This window comes from Cnephaeus nilssonii (genome assembly GCF_951640355.1).
Source record: "Cnephaeus nilssonii genome assembly, chromosome: 8".
NCBI classification, from domain to species: domain Eukaryota; kingdom Metazoa; phylum Chordata; class Mammalia; order Chiroptera; family Vespertilionidae; genus Cnephaeus; species Cnephaeus nilssonii.
Window position 1 is genome coordinate 31,235,617 of NC_137079.1, and position 24,909 is coordinate 31,260,525.

A 24,909-nucleotide genomic window follows, 5' to 3' on the forward strand; every position below is an offset into this window, starting at 1 on the left:
GGTTACAGTAAATAAATAGCATAAGCCAGTTAAACCCTGGTACTTATTTACTACTGAGTGTGTAAAAATGGGACACCGACAGGAGTGTTGGAATGTCTGATAATAAGATTTCTTTTTCTTGTTTCATCTCAGGGTTCGGCAGGATTAAAAGGAGACCGTGGCCCCCCCGGAGGAGTTGGATTTCCTGGCAGTCGTGGTGACATCGGCCCTCCTGGGCCTCCAGGGTTTGGCCCAAGTGGCCCTGCTGGTGACAAAGGACAAGCAGGTTTTCCAGGAAATCCTGGACCCCCAGGCCAGCCAGGTGAGGCCTGAGGACCTCAGGTGCAGCACAATGATGCACAGGCGTCCTGGACTCAGTGATGTGGGCATGTGGGTTTGGTTTCAGTTCTTCCAGAGGTGACCTGGGCAAGTCCTTCTTTGGCCTTTTTGTACATTCATTTGTATATAAGACTAGAGGCCCGATGCATGAAATGGTGCACTTGGGTTGGGGAGTCCCTCAGCCAGGATTGGGAGAGGGCGCAGGCCAGGCCAATGGACCCCCACTGGTGCAGGGTTGGGGCCAGGGAGGGACACGGGAGGTTGGCCAGTTGGGGAGGGACTGTGGGAGGGCTCTAGGGCATGTCCCGCCTGTCTCGCTCAGTCCCGATCAGTCGGACCTCAGCAGCAAGCTAACCTACTGGTCGGACTGTCTGCCCCCTGGTGGTCAGTGCACATCATAGTGAACGGTTGAGTGGCCTTAGCATATCATTAGCATATTATGCTTTGATTGGTTGAATGGCTGACCAGACAACTGGACACTTAGCATATTAGGCTTTTATGATATAGGATGGGCCAGATAGTATGTAGGATTGGGCTGAAAAGCATTTGAATATATAGATGATTTTCCTTTTAATAAATATATAGCCTATATCAGCTAAAGTCAACCTTTTATGTGGGAGTGATTTCAACATAAGCCCATTTTTTTTCCTCATCTGTTTTCAGTGTTTCCCATGCACAGTCAGTCCATTTTGGCTTCTGGATATCCCTCGCAGTGTACCCTGCCTGTTGATTAATTCTATAGCAGTGTCAACTTCATTATTGATATTTAATTTCATATTTAGTTTCAGTCACTTGCTGACTGTTTTTTTCTGTGACTGTGTGTGCCAGGCACTGTGCTTAGTGGTGATCAGAGTGATAAGGGAGACAGTCACGGCCCTGCCCCCCTGGAGCTCACTGTGGAGAAAGGACTATGTGCGGGTTTCCCACAGGCATGCTCTGTTACAGCCTTATTATCAGGGACAGAGGTGCACAAGGGGAAGCCCCGGGTCTTGCACACAATAGGCTCCCAATAAGTTATTAGTAGAATATGATTCAAGGTAGAAATGGAACACTCACATCTTTCCCTTGAAAATCCTGGAATGAGAAGAGGAGAGGCTGGGAATGGCTGGGTATAGAGGAGAAAAGGAAGTGTGCTTCACTAAGACATGTTTTCAAAGCTGTAAACAATGAATGAAAGGACTTTGGGTGGTTAAGACTGTGTGACTAGTAAACATTGAAAAACATAATAACTAAGTAGCTGGATAACCAAACTATCCAACAAGAACTCTGTAGGAGCAATTACATTATGGCCTTCTTGCTTATAGATTTGCTAATTCTGTCGTCAGTTATACATCTAGCCCAAGTTTTATCAATTCCTGTGCCCATTGGGAACTATTTCCTTATTAAGACATAGTGTAAAATTCATAAGCATTCTAACCCAAAAAAGTATTAGCCAGTCTTTGATGGAAGTCCAAGTTTAGCATCCTAATGTATCTGTTATTATTATCATTCTCATTGTTTGTGAGAACATTGATTACTTAGCACCAATTTATGACTCCACTGATAATTGTTCTCTGTTTAGTAAGAAATATCTCTTTTGTGACTCCTTTGGGGCAGGGAAATACTGAGTTTGACTTAGAAAGATCCCCAGTCTTAGAAAAGAGACCACCGATCACTTCCCTTCAGCTCCTTATCCCCAAATCTACACATTAAGTGATCTTTGTACTTCTGGGATCTGAAAACTTGGCAGAGCTACAAAATGGAATCAGACCTTCTTCTTGGCCAGAAACTACTATCAGAAAAACCAACTGGGGTACATCTAGATACATCCTGGTAGGGTGGGGAAGAAGGCATTGTTGACAGTGCTGTTGGTCTTTTTCCGTATTCTGTAGAGTTTCTTAGCTACCCAGACTCAGTCAGCTTTTGGATTAGAAACCTGACCTTCTTTGATCTGCCAGAACTCTGTTTACTCTGGTGACCATAAAATTCTCCATCTCAGGGGTAGAACTGATAGCAAATACGTTTTGGAATTAGTCAGGAGGCATTTCCCACACTCTATAGCTCAAGAATGTGTTGGCTGTCACTGGGAGGTCCTACGTATCTTGAATTCTCATTAGGCATGTGAAGAGTTGCTGCACACATTCCTGGAGATGATCCCTTTGGTCCTTTCCTAATAGCTAAATCCTGACGCCCAGCGGACCTCCTAGGCACGAATGTCCTGGGGGCTGGGCTGGTACCTCCTAGCTTGTGCTGGTCTCAACAGCACACATCTGTCCAGCCGCACTGTTACCAGTAATGCATAACCATCCATTTAGCACACTGTGAAAATAACTTACCACCAGATGAACATAAGTTAGGTTGCTCTTAGTGCAACTCATAATTAGTACTGGCTGAGAAATTGACAGAGAACAGTAGAAGTGTTTTGACTTTTTGAGACAGACTAAAGAAGAAATTCCCCAGGCCCATCTCACCTTTTGTCATGGCAGGCCTTTCAGCTTTTCTTGATTCTTACTTTGGACCATGAAGGTATTCTTTAGTCAGACAAATCTAGGTCACTCTGGACATACATTTTGGGGTGAGGAGAAACAACACTCTGTGAAAGATTCTAGAAAATAGAGGGAGGAAATGGAGGTGTGCAGATGGAGGTGTCTGTCCAGCTACACAAAGTACGCTCAGAGGACGCAATGCTGGGCTCACACGATGTCCTTGCTCTTTTTTCGCAGGTCTCAGGGGTGAAGCAGGACGAGTCATGCCTTTACCTGGCCCCCCTGGAGCAGATGGACTTCCGGGTTCCCCAGGTTTCCAAGGGCCCCAAGGTACTTTTAAGTTCTACTTCACCTGGAGGTGCAATTAGAACATTCTCAGGTTTTTCTCACGCTGATCATTGGTCTTGCCCACAACAGGTGACCGAGGTTTCCCTGGAACCCCAGGAAGGCCTGGCCTTCCAGGAGAGAAGGGTGCTGTCGGCCAGGCGGGAATTGGATTTCCAGGGCCTCCAGGCCCCAAAGGTAAGCCTGCAGGATGAGCCCAACCATGAGTGGGACCATAGCTCTGATAGTGTTCATCCCCTGGCTGGTCAGCACCAAGGGCTGTGCTCTCTCCGGTCACCTTTACTTGAACTTAAGAGAGTACGAGGCAATGGACATGAAGACGCTATGCGAGTAGTGACCGTGCAGATATGGGAAGGCTTGCCAATGACCTCACAGTGCAGTGATGTCAGTCACTAAAGCCATGGGTGAAATGGTGCCTGCAACAGAGTGGTTTGGTTGGTGGAGTTGGAACATTAGGGGACTGGAAGCTGCCCAGGAAGCTGGCAGATGCTACATGCATTTAAACTCACCCGGAGGGAATTCTCTGTTAGTGAAGGAAATACACAGCCCGTGGGACCTCCACCCGACTGGGCTTGGAAGTCAGAAGGAAGGTCATGGGGCAGGTGGGGGAATGAGGAGGCTTCAGTCTTGGGGGCAAGGCCTCTGCACATGGGGCTAGTATCCCCACAGGGTGCTGGCATTTTAGAACCAGTATTTCTTTCTGAAAGTTGTAAGGAAGTAAAGAGGATAGTTTCACCATTTTTGTTGCTTTCTTATTCAACTAGACCTTCGGTTTGACCCTGGCATATAGACTTGTCATGACAAACATGGTCAGAACTGCAAAGGTGCTGTGAGCGATAGGGCCATGTCTTTCCCATTTGGATGGGCATCATGGCCCCATTTTCACTGGCCATTTGGCCCAAACTGCGTTTAAAGACTTGTCAGCCTCCTGGCTTTTTGTCTAGAGGCATGCATCACACCCGCTGTCATGGTTACAGCCTAGACGCTTGGCGGACCAGATACAGCAGCCTATTTCCTCCTGGAGCCACATAACAACCACCCATGTACGTGGCTACTTCTGTCAGGTGGTAAAGAGCAGAAGGCCCTTGATGACCCTCCAAGTTCATGGGGGAAGGCATAGGCCTTCTCCATGTTCATGGACCCCACTATATTCCATATGAGAGCCATACCATTGCCATCATGACAGGTAAAGTTTAACTGATAAAGGTCTTCATTAGAAGCCCTTTGCCCACATCTCACAAAGCTGCTTGGAGATGCAGATGCTGGATTGGCGGTTAGGTCCACTCTCTGTTGGGGCCCCTCAGCACAACAGCCCCATAGCAGGTGCCATTGAGGTGTGTGCTTCTGCAAACTTATAAATGACTGCAGGTCATGGACCGCCGCATCCCACAGGAGGGGTGTAAACCAGCATCTCTTAGACTTCGCTGCACACGGGAGCCATGTGGGCAGCTGTGCGAAAGCCTGTGAGAACCCCTTCGGGTTGGGACCCAGTCTCTAAGTGTCGCCATGTGCCTCCAGTATGCTGCAGCCCCATTTGAGAACCAGTGCTTCTCAAATTTGAACGCATCCAGGAATCACAAGAGGTCTGGTGAAAATGTGGAGCAGCTTCCATACCTCTCTAGCAGGGCAACAGCACTGTTCTTAAAGCATGGCCACACTTGGGTAGTAAGAGTTTAAAGTGCCTTTCTTAGTCTGCAAACGCCAAGGTGTTTGTGTTTGTTTTGGGGGAGTAAGACAGGAAAGAAAAGGTCAGTTAGTAGAAGAAAAGGGAGGGTTGGGATTGGTCTGAGTGGTCCACGACCCCTGAGCTGCCCCAGGTGGCACTGGTGGCACTGCCATGACCAGATGGTCTCTTCTTCCTCTTAGAACCACCTCGATGGGGCTTCCTTTTTATTGGCCACCTCCAATCAGTTCAGTTACCCCTGAGCAAGTGTAAAAGAAGTGAAGAAAGTGGGAAATATTATGTTCAATATTATTTCGTTTCTTTAAAATAGGCGTTGATGGCTTGCCCGGAGATCTGGGACTTCCTGGGAATCCAGGTCGCCCAGGAATTAATGGCTTCCCTGGCAACCCAGGTCCGCCCGGCCAGAAGGTGGGTACTGAGTGTTCTCTGGATGGCTGTGTCCTCCACCCTTGTGATTAAGTGGACACACACAATGTGGGCTAGTAATCTCAAGGGCTTTGTGGGATCAGCATGTTTTGGTTTTTAATGAAATAGCATAGAGTAGAAAATACCAAAGTACACAGCACATAGTAGTAAATGTTTTGGGGAAAACCATCTGTTTCCACTTTACGAGTATGTTCTTGCTTGTGTGTGTACTGCATCTCAACATACAATGTCTGTCTTATTGTGGGTGGCAGAAGAAAGCTGTTTGAAAGCCACTGTCCCACAAGCTGTACTAGCCCCTCAGGAAGTTCTAGCATAGTGTTTCTCCGCCTCTGCATTATTGACTTGCTGGTCCAGTGATTTTTTTTTTTTTTTATTTTTTTTTGTGGCGAAGGCTGCCCTAAACATTTGGGATCTTTAGCAGCCTCCTCCGTGATACTTAAGGAGCATGCCACACCCACCCTAGTTGTGACCGCCAAAAATATCTCGGAATATTACCAAATAGCATCGGGGGGCGGGGGTGGGGGGGCGGCGCGAGAGGCATAATGGCCCTGGTTGGGAACCCCTGGGCTAGTGTGACTTTAGGACTCTCCTTGCCCTCAAACATCCCCTCTGCCCACTTGCTGACTGTTGAAATTCTGCTCAGTAAGTGTAACTGACTCTCGATTAGATCCATTTCTGTTCGAATGATGAGGAAGGGAAGGGAAATTCCCCGAAGGCATCAGTCCTAAAAGGGAGAAAGGGCCAAGGGCAGTCCCTTGTCAATGTAGAACTCGGCTGGCCTGTTTCCTTTCTGTGAGGAGAGCAGGGAAAGCTGTGGGGATCGGGCAGGGGTGCAGGGAGGCAGCTGCGCCTCAGTGACCCCGGGAAGCTCTTTCCTGAGAAACAACTAACTTCCTGGTGTCCCTGCTCCGTGTGGCTAAGACAGAAGAGGGGTCTCCGGAAATCTGTCTAGAACACTCCTAACCTGCACTTGATTTGAACATTAGTCAGCGGTGGTGGCGGGTGGATCACCTTAACTCTGTGGTTAGTAAACGCCAAATGCACATGGAATTAAGGATTTGGTTCATGACTTAAAACACTGTGCTTTCTCAAATATCCCTTGGATTGAGTTCCTGGCATTTTGCAAATTTCCTGCTGGGATGTGTAGAGAAGTCACCAATGCCCCCTCCTGTCCAGAGTCCTCATCTGGAAGTTGTCACCAACAGTGGACACCAGAGGGCACTGTGACGGACACAATGGCCACCTACTGCTTCACACAGCCTATGTCAGCCCCAATGTAGGCTGTTTGGAAAGCACTCTCGGGCCCTCAAGATACTTCCTTTATTTTTAACCATCTGCATTTGTTAAAGCCCTTTGACTCATGAAATAGATTTAAGTGTTTAATTTGATGTGAAAGCCTTCATTAAAGCAAAAACTCCATAAAGGGTGTCCTGTTCCTGTCCTGGAACTCTTCCTCTTCTTACAAAAATATCTATTAGCTGGGCCACCAATCACATTCAGACAAGTCAGTGGGGGTGGGGGTCGGGGGTTGCCTCTCCTTCTTTGTAAAATGAAAACGATAAAAATTGTCTACTTTTTTGGCTCGTAGTGAGATTGCAAGGAAATAGTAGGTGTGAGGAAGCTTTGCAAACGGAAGCGGATTGGGCAGGTGTTATTAAGTGCACCACGGAATCAGTTAACAGTCTGCACTTTTGCTCTTGGCTGATAAAATCATGGGCTTTGCTGGTGAACTTGCTTCTCTGTGCTTTGGGGCTTTCCAGGGAGAGCCTGGGATTGGCCTGCCAGGACTCAAAGGAGCGCCAGGTCTTCCAGGCATTCCTGGCACACCTGGGGAGAAGGGGAACATCGGGGGACCAGGCATTCCTGGAGAGCATGGAGCCATCGGGCCCCCTGGCCTTCAGGGAATCAGAGGTAACTTCTTACAAGTAAATCTGGACTGTGGCAAAGACTGGGTCTGTTTATTTTGTGTCCTCAGAACACCTGTTAGGCTCTTAGTGAGTATTTGGTGAATGAGTGATGAAAGGCCTAGAGCATATGGCTTTCTGTTGTTGTGGCTTATTGTACAGGTAGGTAGTGTGTGCTGTGAAACATGCTGTGGTCCCCATGCAGTTTACTCACAGTTTCTTCCCCATCCAGGTGACCCAGGACCTCCTGGATTACAAGGTCCCAAAGGAGCTCCTGGAGTTCCTGGAATTGGTCCCCCTGGATTGATGGGCCCCCCCGGAAGACAGGGACCACCAGGATCCTCAGGTGACGTGACATTCTTCCAGAATTATTTCTTCCGTAAATCATATTCATAACGGGATAGGAGCTGATGCTGGAGTTTCCACGAAGTTAGCAGAATCTGTGAATAAAAAGGCGAAAAGTAAATTCTATTTGTGGAAATAAGTTTGGTTGTTTGCTTAAATGTAGTCACAGGTATCTTTCTTCTTCTCCCACTGGGCTTGGTTTACAAGACCTCCCCTTTATTGTGCCGTCAGTGACTTTTTCAAATTCAAAATGAGGGTGTGTATATCTTCTCTGTCCATGGAAGGGTTAGTAAGTTGTGAATAATCTGAGTCCACGTCTAGAAGCTTCCTTTGCCTTTGATAATAATTGTAGAACTAAGACAGTGATGGTGGACTGTGGCAAGACAATCAGTGAAAAGTGGTTGAAGAGAAGCTAGTCTTAGGTCTAAACACTGCGGAGAGATGGGATGGTGTTTCAGGTGCTAATTACAGACTACTGATGGCAGAAAGGAGGTACTTTTTCTTGGGACATTGTTTATCCACCGACTGCCTCAGTAACCCCAAACACCTCTCTGGGAAGGTGACAACCGGCCCAACCTCCAGGGTGGGCGGGTTCACATACTTTCTGCAGAAAGTAGCAATTAAGCTCAGTCAAGTGCATTGCCCGGCCACGCTGTAAGTTCTGCTAAAGGTTATTTGCTCTTTACCTACCTTCAGGCCCTCCTGGAGTGAAAGGAGAGAAGGGTTTCCCCGGATTTCCAGGCCTGGACATGCCGGGACCCAAAGGAGATAAAGGCACTCAAGGGCTCCCCGGCCTAACTGGACAGTCGGGGCTTCCTGGTCCTCCTGGACAGCAGGGGACACCAGGACTTCCTGGGTTTCAAGGTAAATGATTTGTGAACTCCTGCCCCAAAGTGATGCTGAGGCGGCACCTTAACCTCATCATAACCCTTACCATATGTCATCAGCTTTCACAGTCCTTCCATCTGGCTACAGGTCTCAAGGGAGAGATGGGCGTCATGGGGACCCCAGGGCAGCCTGGCTCTCCAGGACCAGCGGGCACGCCAGGATTTCCGGGTGAAAAAGGTAGGGATCTGGTAACTTCAGAAAAGCCTGTCTGATGTCTATGTCTCAATGCTTCTTGGGAAATTCTGCAATGGTTATAGATGATGTTTCATTTCAAGAGGCAAAGGAAAGAAGTTAAGAAGATCAAGCAAGGGATCTGAAAGATTCCTCTTACAGTAGGAATTCATGGTGCGCAGGGTGTGTGCTCTGCCAACAAATCTGAGAGGAGACAAGTTTCAGGTGTTTCTTATTGGCATAGTTGAAATTCATTTTCTTTTTTTTTTTTTTTTTGAGAAATGGTGGAATCTTCAGTCATGTGAGGTCACAGAAAATGAATCCTTAGACTCAGATTAAAAAACTGGGCAAATTTATGTCTTAATTTTTATTTCTTATCTTGCTATTTTAACTTTGTCCAAAATAACATTTTTTTAAAAAATGACTTTGCATGTGAGACATAAAAATGGTGATTGGTTGATTTGTTTAGTAGAACAGGAAAATTCCTCTTTTATTACTTTGTATAGAATTGAGTGACACCATGAACAGGAGTGATAAAGGTATTTAGGGAGGAGAGAAAGTTGAAATTATTTAAACTAATAAGTGAAGTCACAAATATTAGCATTGTTAGCCAAGAATGAATTCTAGAAAATGGCTTTGACCTGGGTCAGATTCTTCTAGGTAACTCGAAACCAAAGGTAACACTTACCATTTAATGCCATTTCTGGGTAGTCCATTAGTTCTTTACACTTTCTTTCTCAGTTGTTTCCACTAGCCAGAAAGAATGCCACACTTTGTCACTGCCTCTGAGATACTTGGTCATGTCTCACTGGGTGCCTTCTCTTTCCTCTATAGGGGACCATGGCTTTCCGGGCTCTGTAGGACCCAGGGGAGACCCGGGTGTCAAGGGTGAAAAAGGAGCTGTCGGTCTCCCTGGCAAACCTGGGACCATGGATAAATTTCGCATGGATACCATGAAGGGTGAAAAGGGCGATCCAGGAGAACAAGGTAACCTGGAGGGAGCTTTAAACAATGGAGATAAAACGACTTGCCTAACCAGTGGTTTGGTTCTCCACCCGTAATATCAAACCAACCTGTGTTTCTGCAGCACTGCCCTATTTTAAGTAGGCATGGCTCCTCACTATTTTCTCATGTGTGTTCTGTAGGACAAGTTGGCCCAATTGGTGACAAAGGATCTCGAGGAGACCCTGGGACCCCAGGAGTGCCTGGAAAGGATGGCCAAGCAGGGCATCCTGGGCAGCCAGGTATGAAGTGGAGTTCAAGTTCACCAGCATGGCAGGCCCTCATGCTGAGGAAATGCTAATGGGCACATTTCGTAGGTATTAACCTGTTTGGTTTTTCTCTTTATTACTTTAGGACCTAAAGGTGATCCAGGCATTAGCGGAACCCCAGGTTCTCCAGGACTTCCTGGACCAAAAGGATCGGTTGGTGGAATGGGCCTGCCAGGTACGTTGGGTTTAGAAGAGGAGTCTTCTTTCTGGTCCATGCACATGCATTGCTGCAGGCTGAGGACATAATCTAGGCCAGTGGTCGGCAAACTCAGTCAACAGAGCCACAGTTTGCCGACCACTGATCTAGGCAGATGTGTCTTTTACACAAATGCACATCTTCATTTCTTTATGGTCTCTTACCTGGGGGTGAATGGGATTTGGCTGAGACTATGACCATTGCTAAAAAACAAAAGTCACAATTTAATAACAAAACATGGGCTGTACACCATCAACTTTTGATGATCTCATGCTGCTAAAGCCCTTTGACGTTAGCTCAGCAGAATTCTCTGGGCCCCTCTGCCCCAGTCCTGAACTGGCTTCAGCACTTTGCTGTCAGCATTTGTTCTGGTGACAACAGCCAGAGAGGAGGCACGTGAGAGAAGGCAGAGAGCTCAGGACTCAGATTGGTCTGGGTTCTAATGCAAACAGGTTGCTACCATCCAGACAGGAAACATCTAGGTTTCTGGTTGCACTTACTTATAAGTTGGTTTGGCTACTCACATACATTACGAAACCAAGTACACATGTAATCTTCAAGGTCTATCTCATGCCCCTCTGATTCGTTCAGATAATGAGAGTTGATTGTAGAATGTAGAACATAAAAACCATTTCTCACATTGTTGTAGAAGTAAATAGGCTAAGCAGTTAATGTAGTATTTCTTATCTCTTTTTATGAAACGATTGTCTCTAAAACATAGGAGAAATGTTTTCTTGTGTGGCTTTCATGGGTTGGGTGACTGGCATCTGCCAGGATGACTTACAGATGAATAAATGAAGGGACACATCTTCTTTTACCTTAGTCATGGCTGGTTGTCAAGGTGCTATTTAATTTTTTATTATTAGCACCTGCTCCTCACACATTTAAGTTTCCATTGTTTGTGTTTATAGGATCACCTGGAGAGAAAGGTGTGCCTGGAATCCCCGGCTCACAGGGCGTCCCTGGCTTACCTGGAGAGAAAGGAGCCAAAGGGGAGAAGGGGCAGGCAGGCCGGCCTGGCATTGGAATTCCGGGACAGCCTGGGGAAAAGGTAATGGCAGCCGCATGGAAACCGCCCCTCCCATCATTCAAGTGGAATCCTTCCTTAGGAATTTTCAGGAAGCATCTCAGCACATTAAATGAACCATAACAGAGAACAATGTCCCTCAGCTTATTATAAGTTGCCTCTCTTCTCTACTTCCATTCATGACCCTGTCCCAAGGAAAAATCTGGAAACTTGTTGAGAGGCAAGGGCAGCAAGCTGTCACCAGAGAGGGAAAGAGAGAGGGGGAGTGTGAAGCAACGTGAGAAGCAGGCCGACAATTGGCTCCTTTGCTCTGGGTTGTTGGTTTTTCCTGTTTTCAGGTGTGGACTTGGACTCTTTGGTTAGAAAGCTGGAAATGAACCCCACATTGCAATCTTTATTGCACCAAAATGTGTAGGATTATCCAGAAAGCATCTACAGACACATGTTCGGGGGCAGATATAATATTAATGGCCCCAATTTTTACTCACAGGGAGATCAAGGGATAGCAGGTTTTCCGGGAAGTCCTGGAGAGAAGGGAGAAAAAGGAAGCCTCGGGCTCCCAGGCATGCCCGGGCCTCCAGGCCCCAAAGGATCCCCAGGAAGTGTTGGCTATCCAGGTAGGTGGGCCGGAGCCTTCCCCTGAGCTTGGGCTTCTGAGATGACAAAGAAAAACTCAAAAGTCATGGGCATGCTGGTACTTTGTTTTTTTCTTTTAGGAAGCCCTGGGCTGCCTGGAGAAAAAGGTGACAAAGGCTTCCCGGGATTGGATGGTGTCCCTGGCGTCAAAGGAGAACCAGGTAGAGACCACTTTTTAGAACACGGACTGGGGCTCCTGGAAGAGAGGCCAAGGTGATGGCCAGGGAGGTGGGGCATCAAGCTTCCAGGGAGTTACCCTCCCAGACAGCAAGTATGGGCCCAGGATATCCCTGCGTGACCTCTGGATGATCAGAGACAAGCCAAGGCCATCACTTCACTTTTCAGATGAACAAACTGAGCCTTGGGGGCCGGACAGGGCCTTTTCAAGGTCTGGCCACCCGTTAGGAATTAGAACCAAAGTCTCGGAACTGGGTTTATAGCTATTTCCACTCCAATTGGTTCTAGAAGGAGTTTTCCATGGGTTGGCAAGAGAGTTTGATGTACTTTCTCTCCACTCTTACCATCATTTTGGCATCGGGAGCAGTGGGGTTGCTAGCAGCGTGGAGGGATGTCAGGAGTGAACTTGGGGTGTGCCTGGGAATGTACCATTTTTCACAGGCACAGCGAGCGGTGAGAGGTTCCATGCCTGACTGACATGACCTTTCTCTTCAAGGTCTTCCTGGACAGCCTGGCGCGACGGGCCCACCCGGCCCGAAAGGGGAACCCGGCAATGATGGATTTCCAGGGTCGGCGGGAGAGAAGGGTGAACCAGGTATGTCCAGCTGCTGTTCCCGTTCAGAATGGGACTATTCTCTGCAGTGAACATCTCCCAGAGACTTACAGACCGGAGCTGGGTACAAAGTGGCCCCGAGGCCGTTCCTTCTTATAGCCCTGACAACAGCAGCGTGGACAAGGGCAGCAGGTCTGGATGGGAAACAGAGAAGGCAGGAAGGGGGTTGTTTATTTCTTTCTCTCACAAATACTTATGGAAATCTGTCCTCGAAACTGCTCGAGCTCTTGGTGGTGAGTGAACGAGCACACATCAAAAGCCCAGACCACTGCCTTCTCTGCCTGGCGTCTCCCTCTTTAGAGAAATGGTCCCAGGGATATTTGCTATTTCCTGAACCTGCTCTGTCCCTGATGGGGGTGGGAGGTGCAACTTGGGCAGCAGTGCTGGCTGCTAGTTTGGAGGGTGACAGTTGCATGCATGCTTGTAGGTAGCCGGAGGTTACCCCGGGTCAGGGGCATGGGAGGAGGAAAATGTCACTGGGGAGGAGCATCCAGGGGCTTTTATTGCTGTTAGTGTCAGCCTCTTTTTTAAGTTCGTTTTTTCATTCTATGCACCTTATGTGTATATTATGTACACTCATTTTCCTATAAAAAGAATTCTTAAAAAATGCCTCCACACCTTCTTCCCCCCATTTTAATCTTCCCTGAAGCCCTTTCTCACATTTGTGGGATCCCTGGTGGCTGCTTCCCCAAGTGTCTCTGGCTCTCCCCTCCTTTCTTGAGAATAGCTGTCAGTTGGGTGGTTGTCAGAGAAAAGCCAATTTGAGTCTCCAGAGAGTTGTAGGAAATAAGTACTCATTTGTACCGATTATTTCTGCTAAGTGTCATAATGGTTCTGAGCTGAAAGGTACTTAGGAAAAAGTACTAAATTATATCTATCCTGTCAAGGGTATCTTAGGACGACTATAGGAACGTAATTTCACTCCCATGGTGCAATTAACTAATTTCTATGTACTGCAAATGGTACAGGGTATTGGAACTGCTTTGTACGGTACCTGCAGATCAGCTCTTTTAGGAGAGATGAACACTGCTTCTCCCCTCCTCTTACAGGTATACCCGGAAGAGGTGTCCCAGGGTTTCCAGGGTCCAAAGGAGAGAAAGGTAACGTACGCTGAATGTGTTCTTCCTTTTCCACTCACCGATGATGCACACGGTGCCTGCAGAACAGGGTGAACGTTCCAGTGAGGTAGTTGGACATAGACAGTGGATACTGGGTTTGGAACAATCTAATTGACATGTTTTCTGGCCCGTGACAAAACACGACACAGTGCGCTGTGTTTTGGATTCGTTGCCTTGTGAGTCGGCAGAGGGAGCGTCAGGAGGGGGGCTCTGTGATCATGTCAGTGATGGCCCTCTCTCTTTCCCTTTTTATTTTTTCCTAATCACCTTGAAATAATCCTAGAATTTTTGTATTTTATTGGAAGGTTTGGGGTAATATGTTTTAAACTAAACATGTAGTTCTTTTTTTTTCCCCCCTAAAAGCTCTGAAAAAAAAACCACACACACACAACTTTTAAAACAGTTTTATTACTATGGACATACAATAAATTGCACTTACTTAAAGTGTGTGATTTAATGTCTTGATATATGTATGCACCCATGAAAATATCACCACATTCAAGATAGTTAACAAACCCATCACCCCAAAAGTTTTCTGTGCTGCTTTGTCATCCCCCATCCTGCCTCTTCCTGCCCCCAAACATTGACCTGCTTTTTGGCACTATAGATTAGCTTGCATTTTCTAGAATTTTACATAAATGGAATCCTGCAGTATTTTACTTTTAGTCTGTCTTCCTTCATACAGAATAATCAGTTTGAGATTCACCTGCATTGTTGTCAATAGATCATTTTTTCCCTTGCTGAGTGATGTTCTGTGGTGCAGACGTAACGTATTTTGTTTATCCATTCACCTATTGGTGGAACAAGCCTTTAACTTGAGCAGTGCTATGACTGTAGGCTTATCTGAGCATATACTCACATGCCTTTGGCATAGAGCACTTCCTTTAAAAAGTATACAGAACAATAGCTAAGAATGAGGGCCAGGCTCTGGTATCCTAAGCTGACTCCTCGTTAGGTTGGCCGTGGTAGGAGTGTTAATTAATAACAAGGAGAGGCAAGGGCACCCAGCTCCCGTTTTCCTCCTGGAGCCTCTGGAAGCCCCTCCCTCCTATATTCTGGGGTTTCTCTTCTTCCTGCCTTTCTCATGATCTCAACCTGTTTTTATTGTTTAGGCTCAAAGGGTGAAGTGGGTTTCCCAGGATTAGCTGGGAGCCCAGGAATTCCTGGATCCAAAGGAGAGAAAGGATTCTCGGGTCCTCCGGGGCCACAAGGACAGCCAGGATTGCCGGGAGCTCCGGGCCGCCCCATGGAGGGGCCCAAAGGAGACCGGGGCCCGCAGGGGCAGCCTGGCCTGCCAGGTAAGGTGTCCCACCAGGGGCAGAACTGGAGCTGAGTCAGAAGGTGTAAAAGAGATTTAAATACATACATTCTCGATTGAGGTTTTATTTAGAAGTTGACAGCATTTATTTCAACTTGAAAACTGCTTCAGACATTGGGCCTTTGTATTTTGGTCTGGGTCAATGCTTTTCTGTGTCCTTTCTGTCAAGGGATTCAGTATATATGACACGTGATTAAGCGAGAGGGGAGAGAGGATTGTGGGAAAGGGCTGGAGCACAAATGGCACCTGTGCTGGTTGTTTCGGCCAGATGACATCTGGCAGGCCTCCCCCTCTCGGCCACGGGGACTGATGCAGCACCGTTGCCCTTGAACCCAGCAACACAGGGCCTGTGGACACTGAGAGGGCAGTGTTTATATCAACATTTTCTGCCCATTGAGCAGATCAGGTTCTTCCTTCTGGGGCACCTTGATTTCTTTGGAGCTCACACAGCTTGATGCTGTGTTGCTACATATAGTTGGGGACAGTTGAGTGACCATAGATTTGGTGTGGTTGTATATGCAATTGGCGACAGTTGGGTGGCAGTCTAGTTTTACATGACAACCATGGGCCAATGACACCCATACATAAAAACCCCCTCACCTGACGTGTAACCTTTGTGTCTCCCATTAGGGCCTCCGGGACCAATGGGGCCTCCAGGGCTCCCTGGGATTGATGGACTGAAAGGTGACAGAGGAAACCCAGGCTGGCCAGGGGCTCCTGGTCCTCCAGGACCCAAGGGAGACCCAGGATTCCAAGGCATGCCTGTAAGTTGTCCGTTTATAGGTCTTGTTTTTGAAAAGAATCACAAAATAATATCAAAATAATATGCCTCTGTGTGTGTGTGCACGCGCGCGCATGCACGCGTGTGCATATGTATTACACTCTGAAATCCTCTTTGGATCAGTTCCTTCTCTCTTGCCAGTCATCAGCCATCTTTATTGGCACCACAGTAGGCAACTATTAAACATTTTTTACAGTCTAGTTTTACAGTGACCGTTAAAGAGAAATGTTATACCACTTGAAAACACAGTTCAATGCATGGGTTTAAAAATCTACTTATAAACTTGATGCAAAAAGCAAGCCTCAGTAACATAGAAATATACTCCCCATTTCTAGTCTCTCTATGTACTTATGTATAAATATGTGTATATATATGTGTATATATGTATGTGCTTATGTGTGTATGCACTCATATGACATATATATCTTGAAACACACACACACACACACACACACACACACACGCCTATATATAGTTGACCCTGAACAACATGGGTTTGAATGACGCAGGTCCACTTATATGTAGATTTAAAAAAATAAATATACAGTCAGCTCCTGTGTCCCCAGGTTTTGCATCCTCAGATTTAACCAACTGTAGATTGAAAACAATATTTTCATTCTGTAGTTAGGAATTCATAGATGTGAAGAGCTGATAGTATGCATTGTTCCACTATGCCATTTTATATAAGGAACTGGCGTATCCTCAGATTTTGGTATCTGGAGGGGGTTGTGGAACCAATTCCCCATGGATACTGAGGACAACTGTAGTTAAGTTTTGGGGGAGTCAAAAGTTATATAAAAATGTTTCACTGCTCAGGAAGTTGGCACTCCTAACCCCTGCATTGTTCAGGGTCAACTGCATATATTTGTGCATGTTATTTTCGATATGGCACCTTTTAAAATAAATTAAAGCAAAGAAACAAATACATGTAGGAAACAATACAATTTTTTATATATTGAGAAAGGACCTAGAAGAAAAAACAACTCTATTGAGTTAGCAGCTAGAACATGAGATAATATTTTTAAAATACATGAAACCTATTTAATAAAAAGGTAATATGCAAATTGACCCTAATGGCAGAATGACCCAGGAATGACTGGTCGCTATGATGTGCACTGACCACCAGGGGGCAGACGCTCAATGCAGGAGTTGCCCCCTGGTGGTCAGTGTGCTTCCACAGGGGGAGCGCTGCTCAGTCAGAAGCTGGCTCACGGCTGGCCAGCACAGAGGTGGTGGTGGGAGCCTTTTCCACCTCCGCAGCAGCACTAAGGATGTCCACGGGGAGTGGGCCTAAGCCGGCAGGTGGACATCCCCTGAGGGCTCCCGGGCTGCCAGAGGAATGTCTGACTGCCAGCTTAGGCCTGATCCCCCAGGGAGTGGGCCTAAGCCGGCAGGTGGACATCTTCCGAGGGGTTCTGGACTGTGAGAGGGGTCAGGCTGGGCTGAGGGACCCCCCTAAGTGCATGAATTTTTGTGCACCAGGCCACTAGTATTGTTATAAAGAAAAATAATCCTTCTTTAGTATATTTTATCTTATTTCCATATTTAAAATCACTTTTCAGATAAGATATGAATCTAATTCTAAAGAAAAATCACTATGCTTGAGTGTTTAGAGGAAAGTTTTCCAGAAATTTAGTTGGTGTTGGTAGATTGATGTGTTGCCATGATAAATGTTTAGGGAGTCCCAACTCTGTTCATAGCATTGTGATCTGGGGTGGGACAGCAGAATGTAAGACTTGCACCTGCTCTGAGAACTTACCACATAGATGGACAAGAAGAGGGGATACAGTGAATGAAGCAGGTTGATTCAGTTACCTTGTTTTGACATACATAGAGTTTGGGGCATTCTTTTTATATCATTCAAATACCACAAGACACCATTTATCCACAAAGGTACTTTTCAGAACATGGAGGGGTTGTCCCAGCTTCCTGATGACCAGTTACTTGAGAGACTTACTGTTCATCTCCTGAATGATTCCCAACTGATGTTCTCTTTGTGTGTCTAGGGGATTGGTGGTACTCCAGGAATCACAGGTGCTAAGGGTGATATGGGACCTCCAGGAGTTCCAGGTTTTCAAGGTAAGACAGTAAAGGTGATGCTGCTTAAAGACACATTTACCTATTCCCAGAGCTTCCTAACCACTGGCACTTTAATATTGATAGAACCAGTATAATTATAGAACAAGTCTTGTTCTCTTCAAATTAAATATGCTATTTCTATGTGACAGCCCAATTTGTATAATGCTATGAATGGCTGTATAAAGACATTCTGATTTTTTTTTTACTAAGAATCAGTGGAGCATTCGCATCTCAATTATTTGAATATCATTAAGAAGTCATGGATTTTGGCCATTCATTAACTTATTAATGTATTGAGCAACTATGTAGGGGTGCCTACCAGCGTTCAGACACTGATTTTTACTGCTGAATCAGATACATATGAATGAAAGGTACATAAAACAAGTTCTCAGCCTGCAGGTGTTTTGTGGTCTATTTGGGGACATGTGTGAATCAGAATGTGTCCAAAAACAGTATCATGTGCCCCTCCACTGGTTGTGACCATTTTGCAGTTTGTTGCATGTTTGAAAATGTGGTTTTTGGGTTCTTGAAAGAAGAGTTTCATCTAAAGTTTTACATAGTTGACCAGAAGTAATACTCTTTTCTTCCATAAGCCTAAATGGAAAAATTTCACTGTGTGTATGTATATGCATGCATGCATATGTGTGTATACATGTACATGTATACATTCACACATGTATATACATATGCACATATGTGTGTATATTTACACATGTCTATGCATATACATGTATATCTTTTGTGATTTTGTACAAAGACCATGTTGTGCTTTCTTCCAGGTCAGAAAGGTCTCCCTGGCCTTCAGGGAATTAAAGGAGACCAAGGAGACCAAGGTTTCCCTGGATCTAAAGGTAGGATAATGTGCTTCATTGGAAGGTGCCTTACAGATTTTATTGAACTCACAGAATTAGGGTATTTGGTTGTACCAATGTGAAAAGGCTTGAAGGTCATTAGAAAATAGTTAATCAACCAAATTCTTTGGTAGCTAGTCAGAATTGCTGTATTTGACTAATCTGGTAGACATTTTTACCAGTGACTTACCTTGAAATCAACGACTTGAAGTCATAATAGGAATAACATCGATCTTGCACAAGTAGGATGAATGAATTCTGGTTGGACAGTAAGGAGTTCTTCACAGGAAGGGGTCAACCTCTTCCCCGCACTAGGAGTCGACAGCGTGTAGTAGCTCCGAAAAGCACAGGATAATTTTAGAAGTAGTTTAATTAAGTACAGTGCATCCCATTGTAACTTTGCAGGGCAGACCTTATTTCTGGAGCTGTGTTTAGTTTTTTTTTTAAACCTTGTTCCAAGGGAGAGAATGAGCAATTGAAATGCAGTGAGAAGTGGCATGTCAGGAAAGAAAATAAAAGGGGGAATGTGTGTGGGAAGAGTGAGAGAATTAGGGAGTGCTTGGTTGAAGAAGGGAGATTGAGGCAGACCTCAGACTCGTCTGCAAACTCTTATTATTGCACATATTTCAAGATCTGTCACACAGAAGAAGGATTAAGTTTATTCACCGTTAAAAAGTAAGACCAGTGGTTATAATGTACAGTGAGGCAGATTTCTGATAAGTATGAGAAAAACTTTCTCATTGCAAATATGGGCGCTATCCAAGTCACAAGAGAGACGCCTGGAGAGAATGAGCTTCACTTCCTGGCAGTGTTTAAGTGAGGGCCGGATGGTGGTCGTCAGGGCATCCAGGCAGTTTGCATCGACGACCCCAGTGTGTGTTCCAGTCCCCGAGACTCAGGATTTTAGGTGAAATAATAAATGTGTGCAGGCAACATGTATGACTTATGAGGATATGATTACTTGTGTTTTTGATGATGTTTTTCCATCTGAGAAACGTTCAGTTTGGATTGGGTTTCACATTGGACTTTTCTTTGGAAGCTCTTTCGGGCACCATATGCTGACTGTGAAATTGATCAGTGGTATCCCTGTTTCCCACAGGTCTCCCCGGTCCCCCTGGACCCCCGGGTCCCTACCAAATTGTCAAAGGGGAGCCAGGGCTCCCTGGTCCTGAGGGTCCCGCCGGTATGAAAGGGTTTCAGGGACCTCCAGGCCCCAAAGGACAGCAAGGTAAGATTAACCGGGCTGTGCAGGGGAGGAGTGAGGGTCAGGAGGGAAGAGGGCAGGCTTTCCTCTCCACACATGTGTCTCTGGGTAATGACTACATAATCACCTATTTGCATATGATTTTCTTACCTTTCTTTAATGCATATCAAAACCAAACCAAGTTTTAGAGTGGACCTAAAACAGCCAGAATGAAATATAGGAATAGCTAGAAGAACATACAACCTAGCACATCACTTAGAAAAACATGGGTGAAAGGAACTACATCATTGTTCCCAGCTAGGACATACTGGGGGCAGGGGGAGGGAGGGGTGGGGTGGGCAGGAGCAGCCACCTAAAACAGTAAGAACTGGAGCTCTCTGCAGTTGGTCCGGAAGCTCTACCCAACTGTCAAAGACTTGTGCTAATTTCTGTTGTTCCCAGGCATCCTAACCTAACCTAGACTCTCTCTCTGCTTATTTGGGCTAAATACTTCCTATTTTAAGAGCTATTGGAAAGGGGTGGGTGAAAAATAAAGGAGAATGAAAACATTTAGAATTGAAAGGTAGCATATAGGAAAATGTAAGTTTAAACTTCCACAGATAAAACTGTACACATGAAAAGAAATATTATCCATTGTCAGTATATCTGTTGCCTAAAAATTATTTGAGATGCTGGAATACGGTCAAGGGGGACACACTTGAGAAGGTAAAAATGTGTCAGATAGCTCCCTCCCAGCCCACACAGCCTGCCTTTTCCAAAAACGATCTGCCAAACAATAGCAATAGTAATAGCAAGAAACTAGGGAGAGCTCTGAATGGGATGATGAAACGTTCACCCATTCACATGTCCATTTGGCAGCTGACTTGGTGAACTGTGTACAGGGCTTTGCAGGAAGCAGTCGTGCTTCTCTGGGAAGACGTTTATCTGCAGTCGGAGGCCTGCTGGTTGCCTTCCAGAAGGCTAGGGGGCACATTTCAACGGGGAAGTGAACGATACAGCCTTCTGCTGTCTAGGACCGGAGCCTAACTTCTCTTTCTCTTCCTTTAGGTGTGACGGGATCAGTGGGCATACCTGGACCACCAGGTAGTCCCGGCTTTGATGGTGCCCCTGGCCAGAAAGGAGAGAGGGGACCCTCTGGACCCCCTGGTAGGTTTGCAGCAGTCTCCCAGCCTTATTACTGTGTCTCTGGGTTAGAAGCAGTAGGCCCCGGTGTGCGGAAAACTGCAAAATGGAGTTGAAGATGTTATTTGAAAGATTTCCAAAGAAGTCTGTTTCTTAGAAGAAATTGGATCCTGTAGAAGAGTTAAAGGGTTGTCATCACTTTTTCTGTGTAGTGAGGCAGACGTTGATCAAAGCGCAATGTTTCCCAGATGTTGCTGAAAGGAGGCCAAGTTTGATGGCCCCGTGTGGTTTTCTATGAGGGAAGCAGGCTGCAGCCTCAGAAATTCCGTTTCAGCAAAGGACAAGGGAAAGGGGATGACGATGCCAGTGTTGGCCAAAGGGCCCTTGTCTGCCTTGATGTGAAGTCGGCCTGCTTCCCTAGGAAGCAGGAACTCAAATATCCCATAAATGACCGAGATGCTGAAGGTTCGGGGCATCGGGTGACTGAACAAAGGGCTCAGCCCAGCAGAAGGTGTGTGAACAGTTTCCCAGGCAGCATAGTTACCCCAGGGGATGGAAGGACCCACTGCATGGATGCTTTCTTACTGCCCTGTTTCCATGCGCAGGCTTTGGGTCGATATGGAAGAGAAGCCACTTTAAAAGGAGGTTGTTTTTAATAATTCTATAATAATTCTTTCCTAGAGAAGCCTCCAAATGCTATATGCATCACATGCATGGAATCACGTCATTTATTCCATTTATTCATATATTCCTTTTCACATATTTTATTTATTCATTGGACTAAATTGTTTTGAGCATCTGCTTTGCTTATAAAACATCGTATGGTAGTATATAAAAAAAGAAAAGCTAAGGTAGCAAGAAGAAGGTGGGTTGTTGTATTTGACTGGTCTTGCTTGGAGCCTTTCAGAGGAACATGTCTGGGACTAGGGAAACCATTTTCTCTTCTATCTTCCAGGTCCAAGAGGGTTTCCAGGACCACCCGGCCCTGATGGGTTGCCAGGATCCATGGGTCCCCCAGGCACCCCATCCGTTGATCACGGCTTCCTTGTGACCAGGCACAGTCAAACAATAGATGATCCGCAGTGTCCTCCCGGGACCAAAATTCTTTACCATGGGTACTCTTTGCTCTACGTGCAAGGCAATGAAAGGGCCCACGGACAGGACTTAGGTGAGGCATTTACGAATGTATGATTCATCCAACATGGATTTGTTGAGGGCCTCGGTGGTGGAGAGCTGTATTCAGCTCTGGTCCTGTAGTTCAGGGTGCCATGAAGACCTAATTAATGAAAAGAGGGCTTAGCCCTGTTTTCCTCCATCCTTGCCAAATGAGCCATCAGTTGGCTACTGTATTACTAAATGGGAAGCCCAGAAAATGTAAAAGCTGAATCTTTGAAAAATTTTAAGTTAATAAAGCTTTGGATCTCTTCTTCAATTTATCAAGTAGGACCAAGATTTTTGAAATACACACTTGAAAGTTTGCATTGATAGGTTTAAAATAGAGCAGCTTTACTGTGGCTCTTTTTTTTTTTTTAAAGTCCCATGTTATTCTGTCCAAATGTTTTTCTGCATGTTCTAAATTGTGTCCCTGATATTAGTTTAGATCAGCAGAAAGTTCATATCTGTGGTCATTTCCTTAGTCCCCCTCAGATACCCTCCACTACAAAAATCCAGGTTAGGTCTTAACATCAGACAGCAAGGGGCTATATAAAGAGCATCTCTGCATTTTTGGCAAAACTGCCATTAAAGGCAGTGTCCACTATGTTCATACCCATTGTAGAAGGGACCCCGTGTTAAATATATTTTAGAATTCAATCTAAATGTCATACATAATTCTCTTTAGTACCTCTCTTTTCTTGATTACTTTATATTTAATTTAATGCTCATTTACAATCAGACTAGTTCTTTGGTATATTTACTACCTTCTATTTATAATTCTTTAAGAATTTTATTCCCATTTTAATGGTTAGGTTGAATATATGTCTTTCATTATTAGCCAGCTCAAAACCATGTGACACAGAGGTAGACAGTGAATTAGAAAGCAAATCCTTCACCTGCCATCTCTCCCTGCGCCTCCAGGCACGGCTGGAAGCTGCCTGCGCAAGTTCAGTACCATGCCCTTCCTGTTCTGCAACATCAACAATGTCTGCAACTTCGCCTCCCGAAATGATTATTCCTACTGGTTGTCCACTCCGGAGCCCATGCCAATGTCCATGGCACCCATCGCTGGGGACAATATTAGACCGTTTATTAGCAGGTGAGTCGAGCAGATGTATAATTGAAGAAGAAAAATTGCTTATAGTCTAGACGGAGGTGTTTTTTTTCAAATGCCCAGCTCTGGAACAGAATTCATACCTCATGTGACTCACTCATGAGTTGGTTGTCTTTCCTCCCATGAGCAAAGCAATGTCACTGGAGTCCTCAGCAAGCATTAGAAAAGTGTTTTTAACTGTCCCCCCTTAAATAGTGATCTCCGTAAGGAGCCTTTTAAGACAATCTTTTTTATGAATTGCTCATACCCCTGTGAAATTATCAAAATAATTTAATTATTTTTAATTATAGGAAAACACACATAACATTATATTTATCATAACCATTTAAAAATATTTTTATTGACTTCAGAGAGGAAGGGAAAGGGAGAGAGAAATAGAAACATCAATGATGAGAGGGAATCATTGATTGGCTGCCTCCTGCTCGCCCTTTACTGAAGATCCAGCCCACAACCTGGGCATGTGTCCTGACCGGGAATTGAACTGTGATCTCCTGGTTCATAGGTCGAGGCTCAACCACTGATCTGGCTGGGCGAGATCACAGTCTTATTAAGAGAACTGTTCCATGTAGGATCCTGGAACCAGAAAGGCTGAGAGATGCCTAATAAATAGGAAAATCATAGGTTTTTTTATTGCCTTACATTAAAATAATCTCCAGACAACTTCATTTGATTTTTCTTGTCAGCTTTAAGAAAACGTATATTATGAGTCTGAAATGGGGAAAATCATGTATTACCCTTCCTGAGTGGCATTTTTCAAAACACAGACAATACTTCCTAAGTGTCCGTGTGGGGCTGTGGACTGTTGTGGGATAAGACTTTTCTTGCTCAGAACCGTGCTGAGTGTGTGAGAAGGAAAACTAACCGCCTTTGTGTTTTTGTTTAGCTTCCCTTGGACAACAGGTAGAACATGACTTTTCATTTTGTTTTCTATTTACCTTTTTGATAAAACTGACATTTGACCTTGGTTTGGTGGAGAACACCGGGGCTCTGACATGTATGTGGAATATTCTAAAAACAGGGCTTTAGAAGCCTGTGACTTAGTGTGCTTTTCTCTGTGGTCCCATTAATTTCAGTAAGAAACCCCTGGTTTTGTAAGCATGAGCCATTTAAATGGCCCAGGATTGTACATTTAAGGCTTTTTACATCTTTCAGTTAACTGGCCCATAGAAACACAGCGTGAAGGGAACTTGTATCCTTTAAGCCTGCTGCTCCTTCAGCCATATATATATATATCTCACATTTCCTTTTGGAAATAATGCTGCCCATGTCTCCTGGCCTCTTCTGAAGCAGTTTCCATGGTTACTTAACTTAGGTTCCCAATAACTCTCAGGATTTAACATATTTCTTCTGAGGGCCTCTAAGAACTTTCTGGCTTTCTAAAGGCAGGAATCATCGTAAAACTGGGTTGTTTCATTGTTGTATTAGTAAGATCACTGGTTTGAGAGCAGAAAGAACTGAGTTCTGGTTCTGGCTTCGACATATCTAACTGTGACCTTAGTTTCTTCACAAATTATATGGGGAATTAGACTGTGAATTCTAAGGGACTGTAGAGCTCATTAACTGTGGTTCTGTGTTTCCTAATCAGCCATCTGACAGGGTCAGGACCACCTCCCGCACAGCCCCTTGCGTCCCCCTAGCCCAGAGCGAGCCTTTCCTTCGTGCTGTATTTCTGGATTCTGTGTCTGGCAGGCAGATGGTGGC

At 45.4% G+C, this 24,909-nt stretch overlaps 1 protein-coding gene across 1 annotated transcript in view; it reads left to right on the plus strand.

The window, feature by feature from the left end:
• Nucleotides 1-24,909, plus strand: part of COL4A1 (collagen type IV alpha 1 chain) — a 136,895-nt gene that overhangs the window by 105,770 nt on the left and 6,216 nt on the right. The window contains exons 26-49 of the mRNA XM_079779587.1: nt 133-301; nt 3,021-3,113; nt 3,201-3,305; nt 5,123-5,220; nt 6,999-7,149; nt 7,375-7,488; nt 8,184-8,351; nt 8,463-8,552; nt 9,381-9,533; nt 9,692-9,790; nt 9,903-9,992; nt 10,925-11,064; nt 11,531-11,657; nt 11,757-11,837; nt 12,350-12,448; nt 13,516-13,566; nt 14,697-14,882; nt 15,533-15,666; nt 17,690-17,762; nt 18,542-18,613; nt 19,713-19,841; nt 20,865-20,963; nt 21,895-22,107; nt 23,016-23,193. Coding sequence (XP_079635713.1) covers nt 133-301; nt 3,021-3,113; nt 3,201-3,305; nt 5,123-5,220; nt 6,999-7,149; nt 7,375-7,488; nt 8,184-8,351; nt 8,463-8,552; nt 9,381-9,533; nt 9,692-9,790; nt 9,903-9,992; nt 10,925-11,064; nt 11,531-11,657; nt 11,757-11,837; nt 12,350-12,448; nt 13,516-13,566; nt 14,697-14,882; nt 15,533-15,666; nt 17,690-17,762; nt 18,542-18,613; nt 19,713-19,841; nt 20,865-20,963; nt 21,895-22,107; nt 23,016-23,193 — 2,912 coding nt within the window. The remainder of the gene's footprint in view (nt 1-132; nt 302-3,020; nt 3,114-3,200; nt 3,306-5,122; nt 5,221-6,998; nt 7,150-7,374; nt 7,489-8,183; nt 8,352-8,462; nt 8,553-9,380; nt 9,534-9,691; nt 9,791-9,902; nt 9,993-10,924; nt 11,065-11,530; nt 11,658-11,756; nt 11,838-12,349; nt 12,449-13,515; nt 13,567-14,696; nt 14,883-15,532; nt 15,667-17,689; nt 17,763-18,541; nt 18,614-19,712; nt 19,842-20,864; nt 20,964-21,894; nt 22,108-23,015; nt 23,194-24,909) is intronic.